We start from the raw sequence: 13052 nt of genomic DNA, 5'->3' as shown, positions 1-13052 counted from the left end.
AGGCATTTGTTGCATCCAGTGGGGACATAATTACTGATTATAATGACTTATACTGTCTTTTTACGCGTTGCATTGTATCACGCCGCATAAACATAAAACCATGACTGCATTTGTGATCGGAGAAATGACAAACAACAAGCGCTACTCTACACTGCTCAAAACTCACGTTTGAATCGTCAGTGGCAAGTTCTTTAAATATAAAAAACATACTTACAGTCTGTGAGTCAGAAGCGCCAGACTGTCCTTGCAAAGTTGCAACTGCCCAACTTTATAGAAACAGCCTTTGAGCCACAGACGCATTAGGCTACTGGTTCAGGAAACAGTCCTCATCCGCCATAAAATGTGCTGCACACATCTGAATATTTGGGTTGAACTGTTCTGGAACAGTGTTGTAAATACAACTTAACCACTGATTTCTAGTTGTGTCCTCTTTTACAATACTACAGCGAGAATAAAAGTTACGCCTTCTTTCTTTGCGTGAACATTTGGGCGGCATTATGCAAATCTTCCCACATAGTGACGTAGACATGTGGGGCGTGTTAGAACGAGCCGTTTTAGGTAGGCGTGGTTAACTCAACTTTTATAAAGAATATCTCTTTGGATTTGAGACTTTAGTCTTTGCAACTTTACAGATCTTCTTTATGCACCAAGAGCTTGTTACACTCCAAAGAGAAAGGAACAATTGAAATCGCATCATATGACCCCTTTAATCTTTTTACCATTCTTCCAGACCCAGACTTTCAATATTCAAATTCCATCATAAAAACAATTACATGTTGAAAACAATGATTAGGCCTATATATATGATTGCTAAAACTAATAGTGATTGCTCCTCAATTGTGGTGGTCACTAACAAAAACGTACACGTTAGTTCTACTTGTAAAGGTAATTTAACTTTTCAGTGTCATAGCAATCAAGTTGTAAATTCTGACAAATATGGAACATTTATTGGAAATTATTTGTTGGTATCTCAGAGAAAATACAAATACATATGAAACTAGCTTTAGCTAGACAAAGTGTCTTAAAATCTTTAGATTGTCATTTTCATAACTTTTTAACTGAAACTTCCTTTTAAAAACAATACATAATTTGAGATGTGCTGGAAATGCTCATTCATTTCAGAGAGAAAAATGGACAATGCTTGATTCATATCAGCTGCTGGATATGTAGTTATATCGTGAGAGAGAAAAATGTGTTTTGGGAGTGTTTTTTCAAAAAGTTCACATGCCTAAATGCAGAACTAATTATAATATTGTATTTCTTTACAGTTATAGCCTATACTTATAGGCTATAGCCTTAACAAAATAACAGAAATGGTTTATAAATTCATAACATGAACTGTAGTATTCTAGTAATTACTTTAGTAATATCTCAGCTCGGGATGCACCCGCTTTAACCCATGTGTAATGAAATGAACTGCCCGTAGCCTCTTTTAACTGCGTGAGTGTGCTTGCCACAAATAACCAGTATTATTCACAATATTCAGTCGTTCCCGTCTCTCTCTGCCACATTCACCCACCAGCTGCTCGTTAAAACGCTTGGATTCATGCACTTACTGTTGTCAGAAGAGTCCGCTGCAGTGCATTTCTCTCTCTTCGGGTTCATCAGCTTTGAGGGTGAGTTTGTATTTTAATAAAGTTTATGAAAATGCTGAATGTAAATTAGAAACAGACAGCATAAAAACTTGCCAATTTGGCGGAGACAGTTAAATACAGTAACATAATCCATATCTATTGACAATGTTATCAGTGCATTATTTATGTATTAACATTATATATTAAATGCAAAGTAACACTAGTGATTCTCTTTACCTTTTCTCACTATGTACTCACTGCAATACTCAATTGTATCATTTACTCACTGCATTATTAGCCTACTTTTTAATGCAGCAATGATACGACACTTGCTGATGAATTATTAGGGCATTTAAAAATTAGTCTCTCTCACACACACACAATACACTTTAATATGTAAACTCCACTACTGCTTACAAGGTGAGTATATGTAACTTTTATTTATTCTACCCTATCCTTTTTATCCTATTCTGTATTTATCCAACCCACTTTATATTTGTATAAATCACACAAGTATATTTTATTCGTATACACTGCATTACTCAATAAATGCAGCATGAGAGCACGAGTAATTGACTTTTTCACACTGTATTTCTTTTCACAAATTTTTTTGAGAATATCAACATTCAGGCCAATATTAAGACTTACCTAGTTTTTAACATTGCACAGTTAGCTTAGCTTATTTAGCTTTCATAGGGTACAGTGGTTCTTGTTGCATATCAGTAAAATCCTTCTTTGAGCTCTGTCTGCAGTATTTCATAGCTGGCCTTGCGCATTGCTTGCCTTCACTCAGCTCAACCTTTTTACCTCCAGGGAGATGCAGTGGTGGAATCAGTTAAGCTGCATAGCAGTTAGTTAAAAACTACCTATGTCTATCCATATTTTCACATTTGGTTGGTGCTTTTTTTCCATAGAGACTTGCAGTGCATTCAATTTATACATTTGATCAGTTTTGTTCTTTCCCTAGTATTTGAACCCTTGACCTTGGCATATTTCCTTGCTACCAGATGAGCTACAAGAGCTAACTTAGGAGGTGCATTACACTGCACTGTAAAAAAAATATTGTGATTTTAACAGTAAAATACTGTAAAAATGCTACAGTAAAAACCTGTTAACTGGTTAACACAGTTTCCACACTATACTCGGTGAATAAATGTAATTACATTTAATGTGATTTTACAGTAAAATACTGTTAAAAAATACGGTTTTAGGAAGTGGAAAAGAAAAAGTCGTATAATTTATGGTGAAAAAACGTAAATTGACACTCCCAGAATTCCCTGCATGACACTTCATATTTGAATGTTTTTTGTTGAAATAACATGTTTCTTAGTTTTTTTCTTATCAATTGTGTACACTAGGGTTTAATCTTACTTTAAATGTTGTTAATTTAATGTTTATTGCATTATTTCAGTGTGTGTCACCACGATGGGGTTTAGTGTTTGTGTGAATGAGACTGTGCACCTTCTATATTGTCTTCCTCAGCTCATAGAAAAGCTGTTTGTGATGAGCTTTGGTTCATCATGTGACTTTCTCATCACCACCAGTTTTTGGTGGTTATCAGTGCATTACAATGGTTCAAAACAGATATTAGTACTTCAATATGTTGGTTTATTAACATTACATCAGTTAATGAAATATGGTATTTTATTGTGAATTTCAGTTAAGTCTGTAAAACCTAAAATGCTGCTACCATATTTTTTACGGTTAAGTTCTGGCAACCACAGCTGCTGGTATTTTACCGTAAATGTCACAGATGGTTTTGTTTTTTTATTTAGTGTGTAGGGGTTGAACGACTTCTGATTTTTTGAAGTCGACTTTTATGTGATGACGTCATTAATGAACAAGTAAGTCTGGAGCTGTGATAAACACCTTGTGCACAGCTATGGCATACGACACAGCGCTGCCCACATGGCTGTTGCTCATATAACAGCTTTTTTTTATCAGTTATTTTGTATTTGGGTCGTTATATTTCTCACATATTTCTGCTCATTCTAAATCAGATACAGATAAAGTAGCACAGTAAAGATTACATTAATATGAATGCATTAGTGAGAGCGATTGCGTGTGTGAACAGCGTCTCTCTACTAGCAGTGAAGCTGTGGGATTTAGTTATTAAGAAATATATGCTTGCACTTTTCAGTTTCTAAGCTATTTTATTGAGAAATCACAGAACAGTGTTGACAATGCATTTTCGCGCTGAATGATTCTGTGTGCGTGATGTACGAGCTACTGTCTGTAGCCTATGTGTGTGCGTTACAGTGCAGCAGCACATTAGATTAGAATGGCGATTAACTTACCTGTGCAATAAGCTGTTTAAAACGTGCATTCTCACATTCAATTTCGAGCATCCAGTAATATAATCACATGTCTTGTGGGGCGCTTTCAGAATATGCATTTATTTGTCATTTGAACTGTTTGGAAACGGAGCGTAAATGTGGAAGTCCTTCAAAGATTTCTTATCCTGTTGCGCCCTCTATAGGACCAGCAACTAGTCGATGTCAAGCTTAAAGCGTCATGGCAGAGCATTGAAGTCGACTAGTCGATTAGTCGGTGCAACCCCTAGTGTAAACGTTTTTGCTGATTGCATAATTATCTTAAAATGACCTCCAGAGGTGGTTTGAACCAAAATTCATCCGGTTTTTCAAGCCATGTATGTAAAATGTACTCCTCCCAAAATGCAACTACGTCTGCATTGCAATTCCTGTGATGAGATTAGTCAGGAGAGTACATCGGCAAGCACACATCTGCCTTTTTTGGTGCCTGTTTCTAATTTTCATTAGCCACATCAAGTGCACCAAATTTTTTTAGCCCCACATTGTCACTACCAGAAGTGTTCAATGACCATTACCTTGGTGTTGATCTTTAAGTTTATGAAACATTGAAACTATCTTTTAGCCTCACCACTGAACTCTTGTCTCTTTACCTTCAGGTAGAGGTGAGGTAGAGGTGAGCAAAATGACAGGTCCTCCATCTTTGTCGTTCAGTCTGACTGCACTGGTTGTGGTTATTTCTTTGGTCTATAGTGGTGCTTCCTTCACAAACAATGAATATGACTGCCACTTAACACATATCAAAGTTCCAGTGATCCTGGACCAAAGGACAGTGAGGCTTCAAAGCCCAGAATTCACTGCTGACAACTTAAGTGAGCCAGGAGTGTTGTGTGGGATTGAGTGCCAAAGAAAGCTGCCAAAACCGGGGCCAGCTGAGCTGGAACGACTACTGTCTTATGAAACCGTCTACGAGAACGGAACACGGACCTTCACCAAAATAAAACTGGAAGGGGTCACTGGATTAAGAAATGCATCCTCTTCCGTTGTCTGCAAGGCAGAACACTTTAAACGCAGAAAACGGCAGGTATACGGTATGGACGGCCGCTTTGTGATCACAGATAAACACTTCATCACCAATTACCCCTTTTCTGCCTCATTGAAGCTCTCTACGGGTTGCTCAGGCATCTTGGTTTCTCCAAAACACGTACTGACTTCTGCCCACTGTGTCCATGATGGCCAAGTCTATCTGAAAGGGACCAAGAGGCTCCGAGTGGGTGTCATGAAGCTTCACTCCAAACGCAGGGGAGGACGCCAACGAGGAGGCAGGAGGAGAGGAGGAAAGAGGAGAGAAAGCGAAGTGGGAAATGAAGGAGAAGTAGCCACTGAAGCAGAACTACGTCATAGAGAAAGAGAACACAGGAGGACAAGAAAGAACCATATTAGATGCGACACGGATTCAGACCAGTCCAGACAACCGGTGTTCAGGTGGACACGTGTCAAACGAACACAGGTGCCAATGGGCTGGATGAGGAGAGCAGGCAGGGAGGTCTCGGCTGACTATGATTACGCTCTTCTGGAGCTGAAACGACCCCATAAGATGAAGTTCATGGAGTTACGCATTGTTCCTCTAGTCAAGGGCATCCCAGCTGGAAGAATCCACTTCTCTGGTTTTGACAATGACCAATTAGGGAAAGCGGTCTACCGCTTCTGTTCGGTCTTAGAGGAATCGAATGACCTAATGTACCAGTACTGAGATGCGCAGAAGGGGTCAAGTGGAGCCGGGGTGTACGTAAGGCTACGAGATCAGGGAGGAAAAGGGAAGTGGAAAAGGAAGGTAATTGGTGTGTTCTCTGGACACCAGTTGGTGGATGTTGATGGGATGCAGAACGACTATAATGTGGCAGTCAGAATAACACCCGCCAAGTACACCCAGATATGCCACTGGATCCATGGCGATGCTAGTCAGTGTAAACTGGCCTACAAAGGTCAGAGTCCTCAAGACTGCTGGGACGGTTTAGATGCAAACTTCAAAACTGGTCCCGTTTGTGACCCAATGGAAAATTTATGGTGAGCAGTTAAGAGCACAAATGGAGCAACTGTACAGGAAATGCCTTTTTAACAAGATTACTTTGGATGCTGTATATTTATTTTTATTGCCAAAAGTTGAGACTGTAGCCTTTGTAATGTCAAGTTCAGGCCATGTTTGTGTTAAAAAGCCAATATCGCTAGCTGAGGCCAAGTAGTTAACTACTGAAAAACAAAACAGCTTGACATTATGTATGATTTGTTTAAGTTCTTGGAGAGTTCGCCCAAATATGAAAAATATCACCAGACGCATGGAGATAAGCCCATTTTCCATACAAGAAAAGTGCATGGTGATTCATACAACCTCTGAAAAGATATGGGAAGATTATTTGTGAATAACAGCCTACAATAAGAATAAAGTGCATAAGTGATATGGACTATTATGCTTTTTCCAAGTCTGGCAGTATAAATCACTATGCAGAGTAGCTCAGACATTCACAGCTTGGAAGGAAGGAGGGTAATACGCATCTGAGGTGATTGTTTGGTCTAACGGTGTTTGTATTGATTTAATATTGAGTGCATTTTCCTAATAAAGTCAACAGAGTTAAAATATTAAACTACAAAAGTACTAATTCATAAATGTACTATAAAATCAGCTTTTGGTTTTTTGATGAATACCAAGTTGTTTTAATATTTTCTTCCACAAAACATTAGAAAAAAATCCTTTCAACACCATTCTGGTTTATTGTCTTTGAAATGGCAGAAAAAGGAACATTTGTTACATTACACATGACAAACAAGCCATGTTAATAGCAAAACATATGTAACGCAAACAAAGTGCACATTCTACACTATAACAGCTCATCAGTTGGATCCAAATATAAATATATAAGCTGAGAGGAGCGACACCAGAACCAGCCAATTAAAGAGTTGATGCAGCTGGACTTTATCCCTCCAGAGATCCTGATTGGACAGCATCCTGGTAGGAGGGCCCGCCCTCTTTCTGGTCAGGGAAGAGCTTGATAAGGTCATCGATTCGAAGGATGGTGATGGCTGCCTCTGTGGCGAACTTCAGACTCTTGGTTTTAACCATCGTGGGTTCATACACTCCCGCCTGCTTGTTGTCTCTTGGCTTTCCATTCACCAGGTCCAACCCGATCCTAACAGCGCGCACACAAAAACAGGTTTAAACAGAGTAATCCAAACTGCATTGGCTCTCAGCTTAATCCATAACAGGCCATACTGGTTCCAGATCTACTAAATCTATTCTAATGACATTTTAGGGGAAGTAAACCAAAACCTTACTTCTAAACTCCTGATTTGTATGTTTGTCTGCTGTCTGACAGCGCAGTCATATTTCTAAGAGCTGAACAGCTTCCCTGTGTGATGAGAAGAGAGCAACACTAACCATTTGAGGTTCTTGCGTTCAGGGTTGACCTGAGCCTCATTGTGGAAGGCTCTGAGTTTGGCCACCAGGTCAGTGGAGTCTTGTGCGGCGTTGACTGCCAGACTTTTAGGAATGACGAGCAGAGAGCGAGCAAACTCAGCAATAGCCAGCTGCTCACGGGAACCCTACGTCAAACACACAAAGTTTCAATGGTTTATTCATACACGCAAATTATTAAAAAGCACAATTACTGCATATTAAAGAGTGCAACCGTGCCCACACCATTTTCCCTTTTATTCCCCATTAATTTTCTAATAATCATTATAACCTATTCAGTTAGAGCTACGGACCAAACTAACCAGCTCTGAGAAATGCTAAACTTTGTAAAATGCAATATAAAGTACACTATGGTGTAGGCAAGAAAATATTTGAAGTTTTTCAAAATACTGGAATATTCAAACAGACTCTGCTCCAATTCCTGTTTCTATGGCAACACAGACCATCCTGATTGGTGGAACGTTTCAGGATTGTGGAGTACAACTCCTCATTGAGAATTCAGCCATTAAGATTTTCTTTTAAAAAATAAAGCAGAAATCACACTGATGTATATAGATTCATTGACCTCAGAACTAGAAAGTTGAGATAAATCACTACAAATCTACGATCGTGAACCCTGCTGTTGAACGCCGTCCTGAATAGACCGTAACTGATCACACTGCAGGCCTAGTGAGGGTTAATGCGTCTCTGATAAATGAGGCATGTTTGTTCCGAGCAGGATGGAAGCAGCTGTCAGCAGAGCTGTTTATCTGTCCCTTTCCCCACTCAGGACTCTCACTGTCTCCCACGCGTATAACTGCACAAGCCATCAAACAGGCACGGCAGCAATTATAATGGGAGTGTGCATACATCCAATTGCACACAATACAGTAATATTAAAGAAACTGACAATAATTGATACATTAGCTATAAATTACCTGTTAGTTTGTTACAACACGATCATGACGACTATGCACTGAACATAAAAGCACAAATCAAGAAAATAAAGATCCCAGCAGGCAGCTGTGAAAGACTGGGTCCTCACCATGCTTGTTGCATAGTTCTCCAGATAAATGGACAACGCAGCCTCTACAGCGCCACCTCCTGGTACCACAGATTTGGACTCCAGCACCCTCTTCACCACACACAGGGCATCATGCAGCGAGCGCTCCATTTCATCACACATGAAATCATTCGCCCCACGCAAGACGATAGAGGCAGACGTGCGTGCCTTTGTGCTGAGAGACAGAGAGAAATGAAAAAAGCATAAAAAATTACTACTATGTGGTTTCCAATGCAAAACACTGCTACAAGGTCCCATGCAGTTAATTGCATAACGTATTCTTTTTCAGAATGCAAGTAATTTTTTTTTGTTTTTATAATTTATCAGTTGTAGGGAAATTAGACATTACCGATCTGTTCGTTCATACAGAAATGTTTTCTCTCTCCTAACATTTAACAATCTATTGTTAGGCAAGGTAAGGCATACGTTTAATTGTACAAATTAATTGAGTTTCACTTTAAACTTGTTTAGGCATGGTGTTTTCAATAAATGTTTACAACGAAAGACACTATCATTTATTTATATTATTCTTGTTCTGTATACTGTACAGTTAAATTGGATGGATTTTTGTGGAACTAAATTAGAGGAACTATTTGTTTTAGGGGAACTAAAATACATTTCTAATGATTGTAAACATTTCATTTTATTTATCGACGTTTTACATAATTTCTGAACATTCTGAAAAATGCATTTTTTCTCAACAATGCATTTTTGACCCTGTGCAACTTATTTTCCAGAAAACACAATAGATAATGTGCTGAATGGCATCTCTTTAAATTAAGACCAAGTCTATTCTGATGAATGCACGATTTATCAGCTCTGGAAGTGCCACAGTTATCCAGGTACGAGGTAGAGTGATCAAAAGGAACCAGAACTGATTTAATGAGCCACAGTTTCTCTATACAGGCAGTGTGGAATTATTTTACTGCATGGCTTTATCTCCAGAGAACGTGAAGTGCTTGCATCCTAAATGGTAATTTTCAGAATCCAATGATCAGGCATGAATTCTATTCTACAGGCTGAGGGAAAAGGAAGATGCTCTCACTTCTTGATGAGGATGAGCTCGTCGTCACACACTCTGTCCTGCACCACCTCCTCTGCCTGACCCAGCATGGCCGCCTCAAACGTCTCCTCTCCCTCCAGGTTAGACAGAGACGAGCACACAGTGGCTGTAGGGGAAAAATCAAAACATTGTTCATTAAAATTAAGACACAGAGAATAAATGACCTCTGTATTTGAAGAACAGAAGGCCTGGATCTACTAAGCGTAAGTGTAGATAAAAGCAAGTGCAGTCGGCTGACCCCCAGTTGCTTTGGCGATGCGCTTGAGGTCCCTCTTGAGCACCCTCCTCACAGCCAAGGCTCCTACATCTACAAAGTATTTCAGACACATGTCATCAATGCCTCCTGTGGTCAGAATCACATTTGCCCCCGACGCCAGGATCTTCTGAATGCGCTCCTTCGTGATGTCTGACTCCCTGAGAAACAAATCCAGAAAGATCATCAATACTGATGATGATCAAAACTATACTGCATACAAACAGCAAAGAAAAAATGTAAAGGCCTAAGAAGTTATATAAGGCAAGTTTTAAATAACATAGGTAAACAAGTTAAAGTGTTAGTTGAAAAAAATGAACAAAAAAAAGTGTTAACCTTCTGAAAATTATAACGCCAATGTCAGGAAGTAAAAATAAATTATACAAGTGGTTCCATTTATTTCATATAAAGCTCTGACGCAAACATGTAACAGGTTCGCATCAGTGCTAAATACAGACGTAAAAAGGGTCTAAAATGTTTGTACTCAAATTACTAAAACCACACAGAGAACGCTTACTCTCACATTTCACATACTGTATAGCAGTGGAAAAACAGTAGTTTATTTTGTATTTTTTAATTAGAATTAGTTTGATGTAGTGATTTATAATGCATCTGTATAATTTTAATTCATTTTTATTTCAAATTTTAGTTCGTTTAAATTATGCAAAAAGAAAACGGGTAATTCAGCTATGGCATCTAAATGAAAATTTTTATTTCAGTTAACTATTTAAATTAACAGAATTTATGGTTTTAGTTTTAGCTAATTATAATAATGCTAAGGCTGTCACTAAGGCTGCAATATTTGGTCAAAAAACTTATTACAATTTAAAATAACGGATTTTAATGTTATTTTTGCAATGTCAAAGCTGAATTTTTCAGCATCATTTCTCCAGTCTTCAGTGCCACATGATCTTCAGAAATCATAATAATATGCTGATTTGATGCTCCAGAAACATTTCTGATTATCATCAGTAGGGCTGTGTATCACCAACAAAGTCACGATACGATATGTACAGGGTTCGTACACATTTTTACCAATACATTTCCATGACTTATGAGACAATATTCATGACCTAAATGTTCCATTATTTTACAATAAGAATAAAAATCTGTTCAAATTATCATAGCATATGTTAACTAAAATGAATGACTATTAATGCTACTCGATTGCTTTCTTGTTTTAGTAATAAGTACAAGCTGCAACTGCGCCAGACCTTACTCCACATTTCACATCACTGAATATTATCATTTATTTAACTGTGTGGCCAGAATGGCCATTTTGGTGTCATTTTGTGTGTATTTTTGCTGCTTAAATGCAACAAGCTGCTTTTAGAGCCCTGCATTTCAGCCCGAGCCCAACGGCCCCAACTTATGTATGGCTTTGAACAATATACGTAATGGCATATGCTTCATGTTTACATTGTGCACTCCCCACCAGGTACAACATTCAGATTTTTTGCATCTTGTTTTTAAGCCCATAAATAATGTACTCGTTCTAATAAATTTATATTGTAATGTACTCAGTCTAATATATATTTTTTTTTAAATCATATTTACATTGCTGGTAGGTTATCATTGCACAAATTAACACTCTCTCTACATTTAAAAAATAAAAATTAGAAGAGTTCTAAACTAATGCGCTGTTTTCTGTATCTAACGCACACACATGCTCAGTGACTCACACAGATCACGTTGCGGCCGCACTCAGCATTCAGGAACAAATTTTTTAGCGCTGCCCCGCAGTTTTATCAACTAAATAGCTTAATCGCTCAAGAGCTACATTATCTTTCACAACAAGGACCTGGTAACATCGTTTCTAAAGGAATTAAAGCCATAGCTTTACTGTTAATAGAGAAACGCGGCAAAACGGTGGTAATTCATACATACACAGCCTCTCTCTCTCATAAATTAACACTTGATGAATCACACTTTTCTGAGAATAGATTATTGAAGTGGAGATAGCTAAACTGCAAGCTAACTGCTGTTTTCAGAAAGCAAGCGCGTTTATCCACAGTGGAGAGAGAGCGCGTGTACACATGGTTGCCAGGTTGACAAAGATAAGTAACACATTTAGCAGAAATTTCTCTCTCTGTTTCGGGATTACGTCTCTTTATATCAGGCAACCCCGTTGTGTTCCTCTGCGGCCAGATTAAATCTTGTTGTAGCCCATCATTTTTTAGAAACCTCGCACTTTTCTGCTCAATTTTAAACGTTGTTCTTGTATTCAAATTAAGCGCAGTCCACTACTGCGCACGTGCCACAATATCGATACTGGGCCAGCTGTATCGATACTTGTATCGTCAAATCTCTGTGACGATACATCGTCGTATTGATGTATTGAATACAGCACTAATTATCAGTGTTGAAAACAGTTGTGCTGCTTCATATTTTTATAGAAACCATGATGCATTTGTTTCCGGATTTATTTGATACAGAAATCTTGTTACATTATAAATGTCTTTACTGTGATTTTAGCAATTCAGTCTATTCTACATGGAAGTCCTAAGAGGCCATGGATTATGATTATTTTTCTTTCTTGTGATCTCAACATTACGAACGTTGTTTTGTTTGTTTTGAGACAATTTTGCTTCGCTTAGTAATAACATCTACAATAAATAATTAAATATAGGCTGATCAATCACTGTTGATTTTTATTTTCCAGAGACAGTACACTGAACATTTTGTTTGTGTAATTAACATGTTTAAATGGGCAAACATCAGAGCATTCAACGCTGCAAGCGCAGGTGGATTCAAACACAACATGCATCTAGCAAGAACTTAACGATATATAAAATAATCATATTGATTCAAGCATTTAACATTTATGAATTGATTAAATGTCAGTAATGAACAATACTGCACAAATTATAGCGATCACGACGAAGGTCCTTATTCTGTCCCAAACGTGTACAGTAAAGTGGATATACAGTATACAACACCCCATCAGTTATATTCAGTTCTGTACTGCCACCTGTTGGCGCAGTTGTGTAACGTATGCCCCCTTCACACATACAGACTTTACTGGTAAATTACCGTTAAGACATCATGTGTGAATGGGACCTTTTCAAATATACCGGTAAACTCGTTCTGTTCTGCCTCTTCAAATATACCGATAATCTGCTGTGTGTAAACGCTGAATGAAGATTATAAAAATAATCCATGGCCTCTTAGGACTTTCGTAAGAATTTATTTCTTAAAATAAAAATATATGTATTGACCCCAAACTTTTGGTAGTGTACATAAAGGTACATATTGTTGTACAGCCCAAAGGTAAAACAGAGACACAAGTTTATCTGTGTGTAAGAGAGGCTTTGGGCAGACAATGCTTTATCCCATGCGTATAACTACACACACCACAGATGTGTGGCAGCAATGTAAATG

General features: G+C 38.1%; 1 protein-coding gene and 1 pseudogene across 1 annotated transcript in view; one reads left to right on the top strand and one right to left on the bottom strand.

Annotated features, from left to right (window-relative positions):
- Window positions 1-4529: 4529 nt before the first annotated feature.
- LOC107558789 (inactive serine protease 35-like) lies at window positions 4530-5915 on the top strand (annotated as a pseudogene).
- Window positions 5916-6591: 676 nt separating this feature from the next.
- tcp1 (t-complex 1) overlaps window positions 6592-13052 on the bottom strand; it is an 18252-nt gene continuing 11791 nt past the window's right edge. The window contains exons 7-11 of the mRNA XM_016242472.1: window positions 9657-9828; window positions 9401-9524; window positions 8338-8530; window positions 7278-7441; window positions 6592-7029 (exon numbers count right to left, since the gene is read on the bottom strand). Of these exons, the coding sequence (XP_016097958.1) occupies window positions 6816-7029; window positions 7278-7441; window positions 8338-8530; window positions 9401-9524; window positions 9657-9828 (867 nt within the window). The 3' untranslated portion in view covers window positions 6592-6815. The remainder of the gene's footprint in view (window positions 7030-7277; window positions 7442-8337; window positions 8531-9400; window positions 9525-9656; window positions 9829-13052) is intronic.

This window comes from Sinocyclocheilus grahami, unplaced genomic scaffold, assembly GCF_001515645.1.
Source record: "Sinocyclocheilus grahami isolate Dianchi unplaced genomic scaffold, SAMN03320097.WGS_v1.1 scaffold660.1, whole genome shotgun sequence".
Lineage (NCBI taxonomy): Eukaryota > Metazoa > Chordata > Actinopteri > Cypriniformes > Cyprinidae > Sinocyclocheilus > Sinocyclocheilus grahami.
This window is presented reverse-complemented; position numbering and strand designations above follow the sequence as displayed.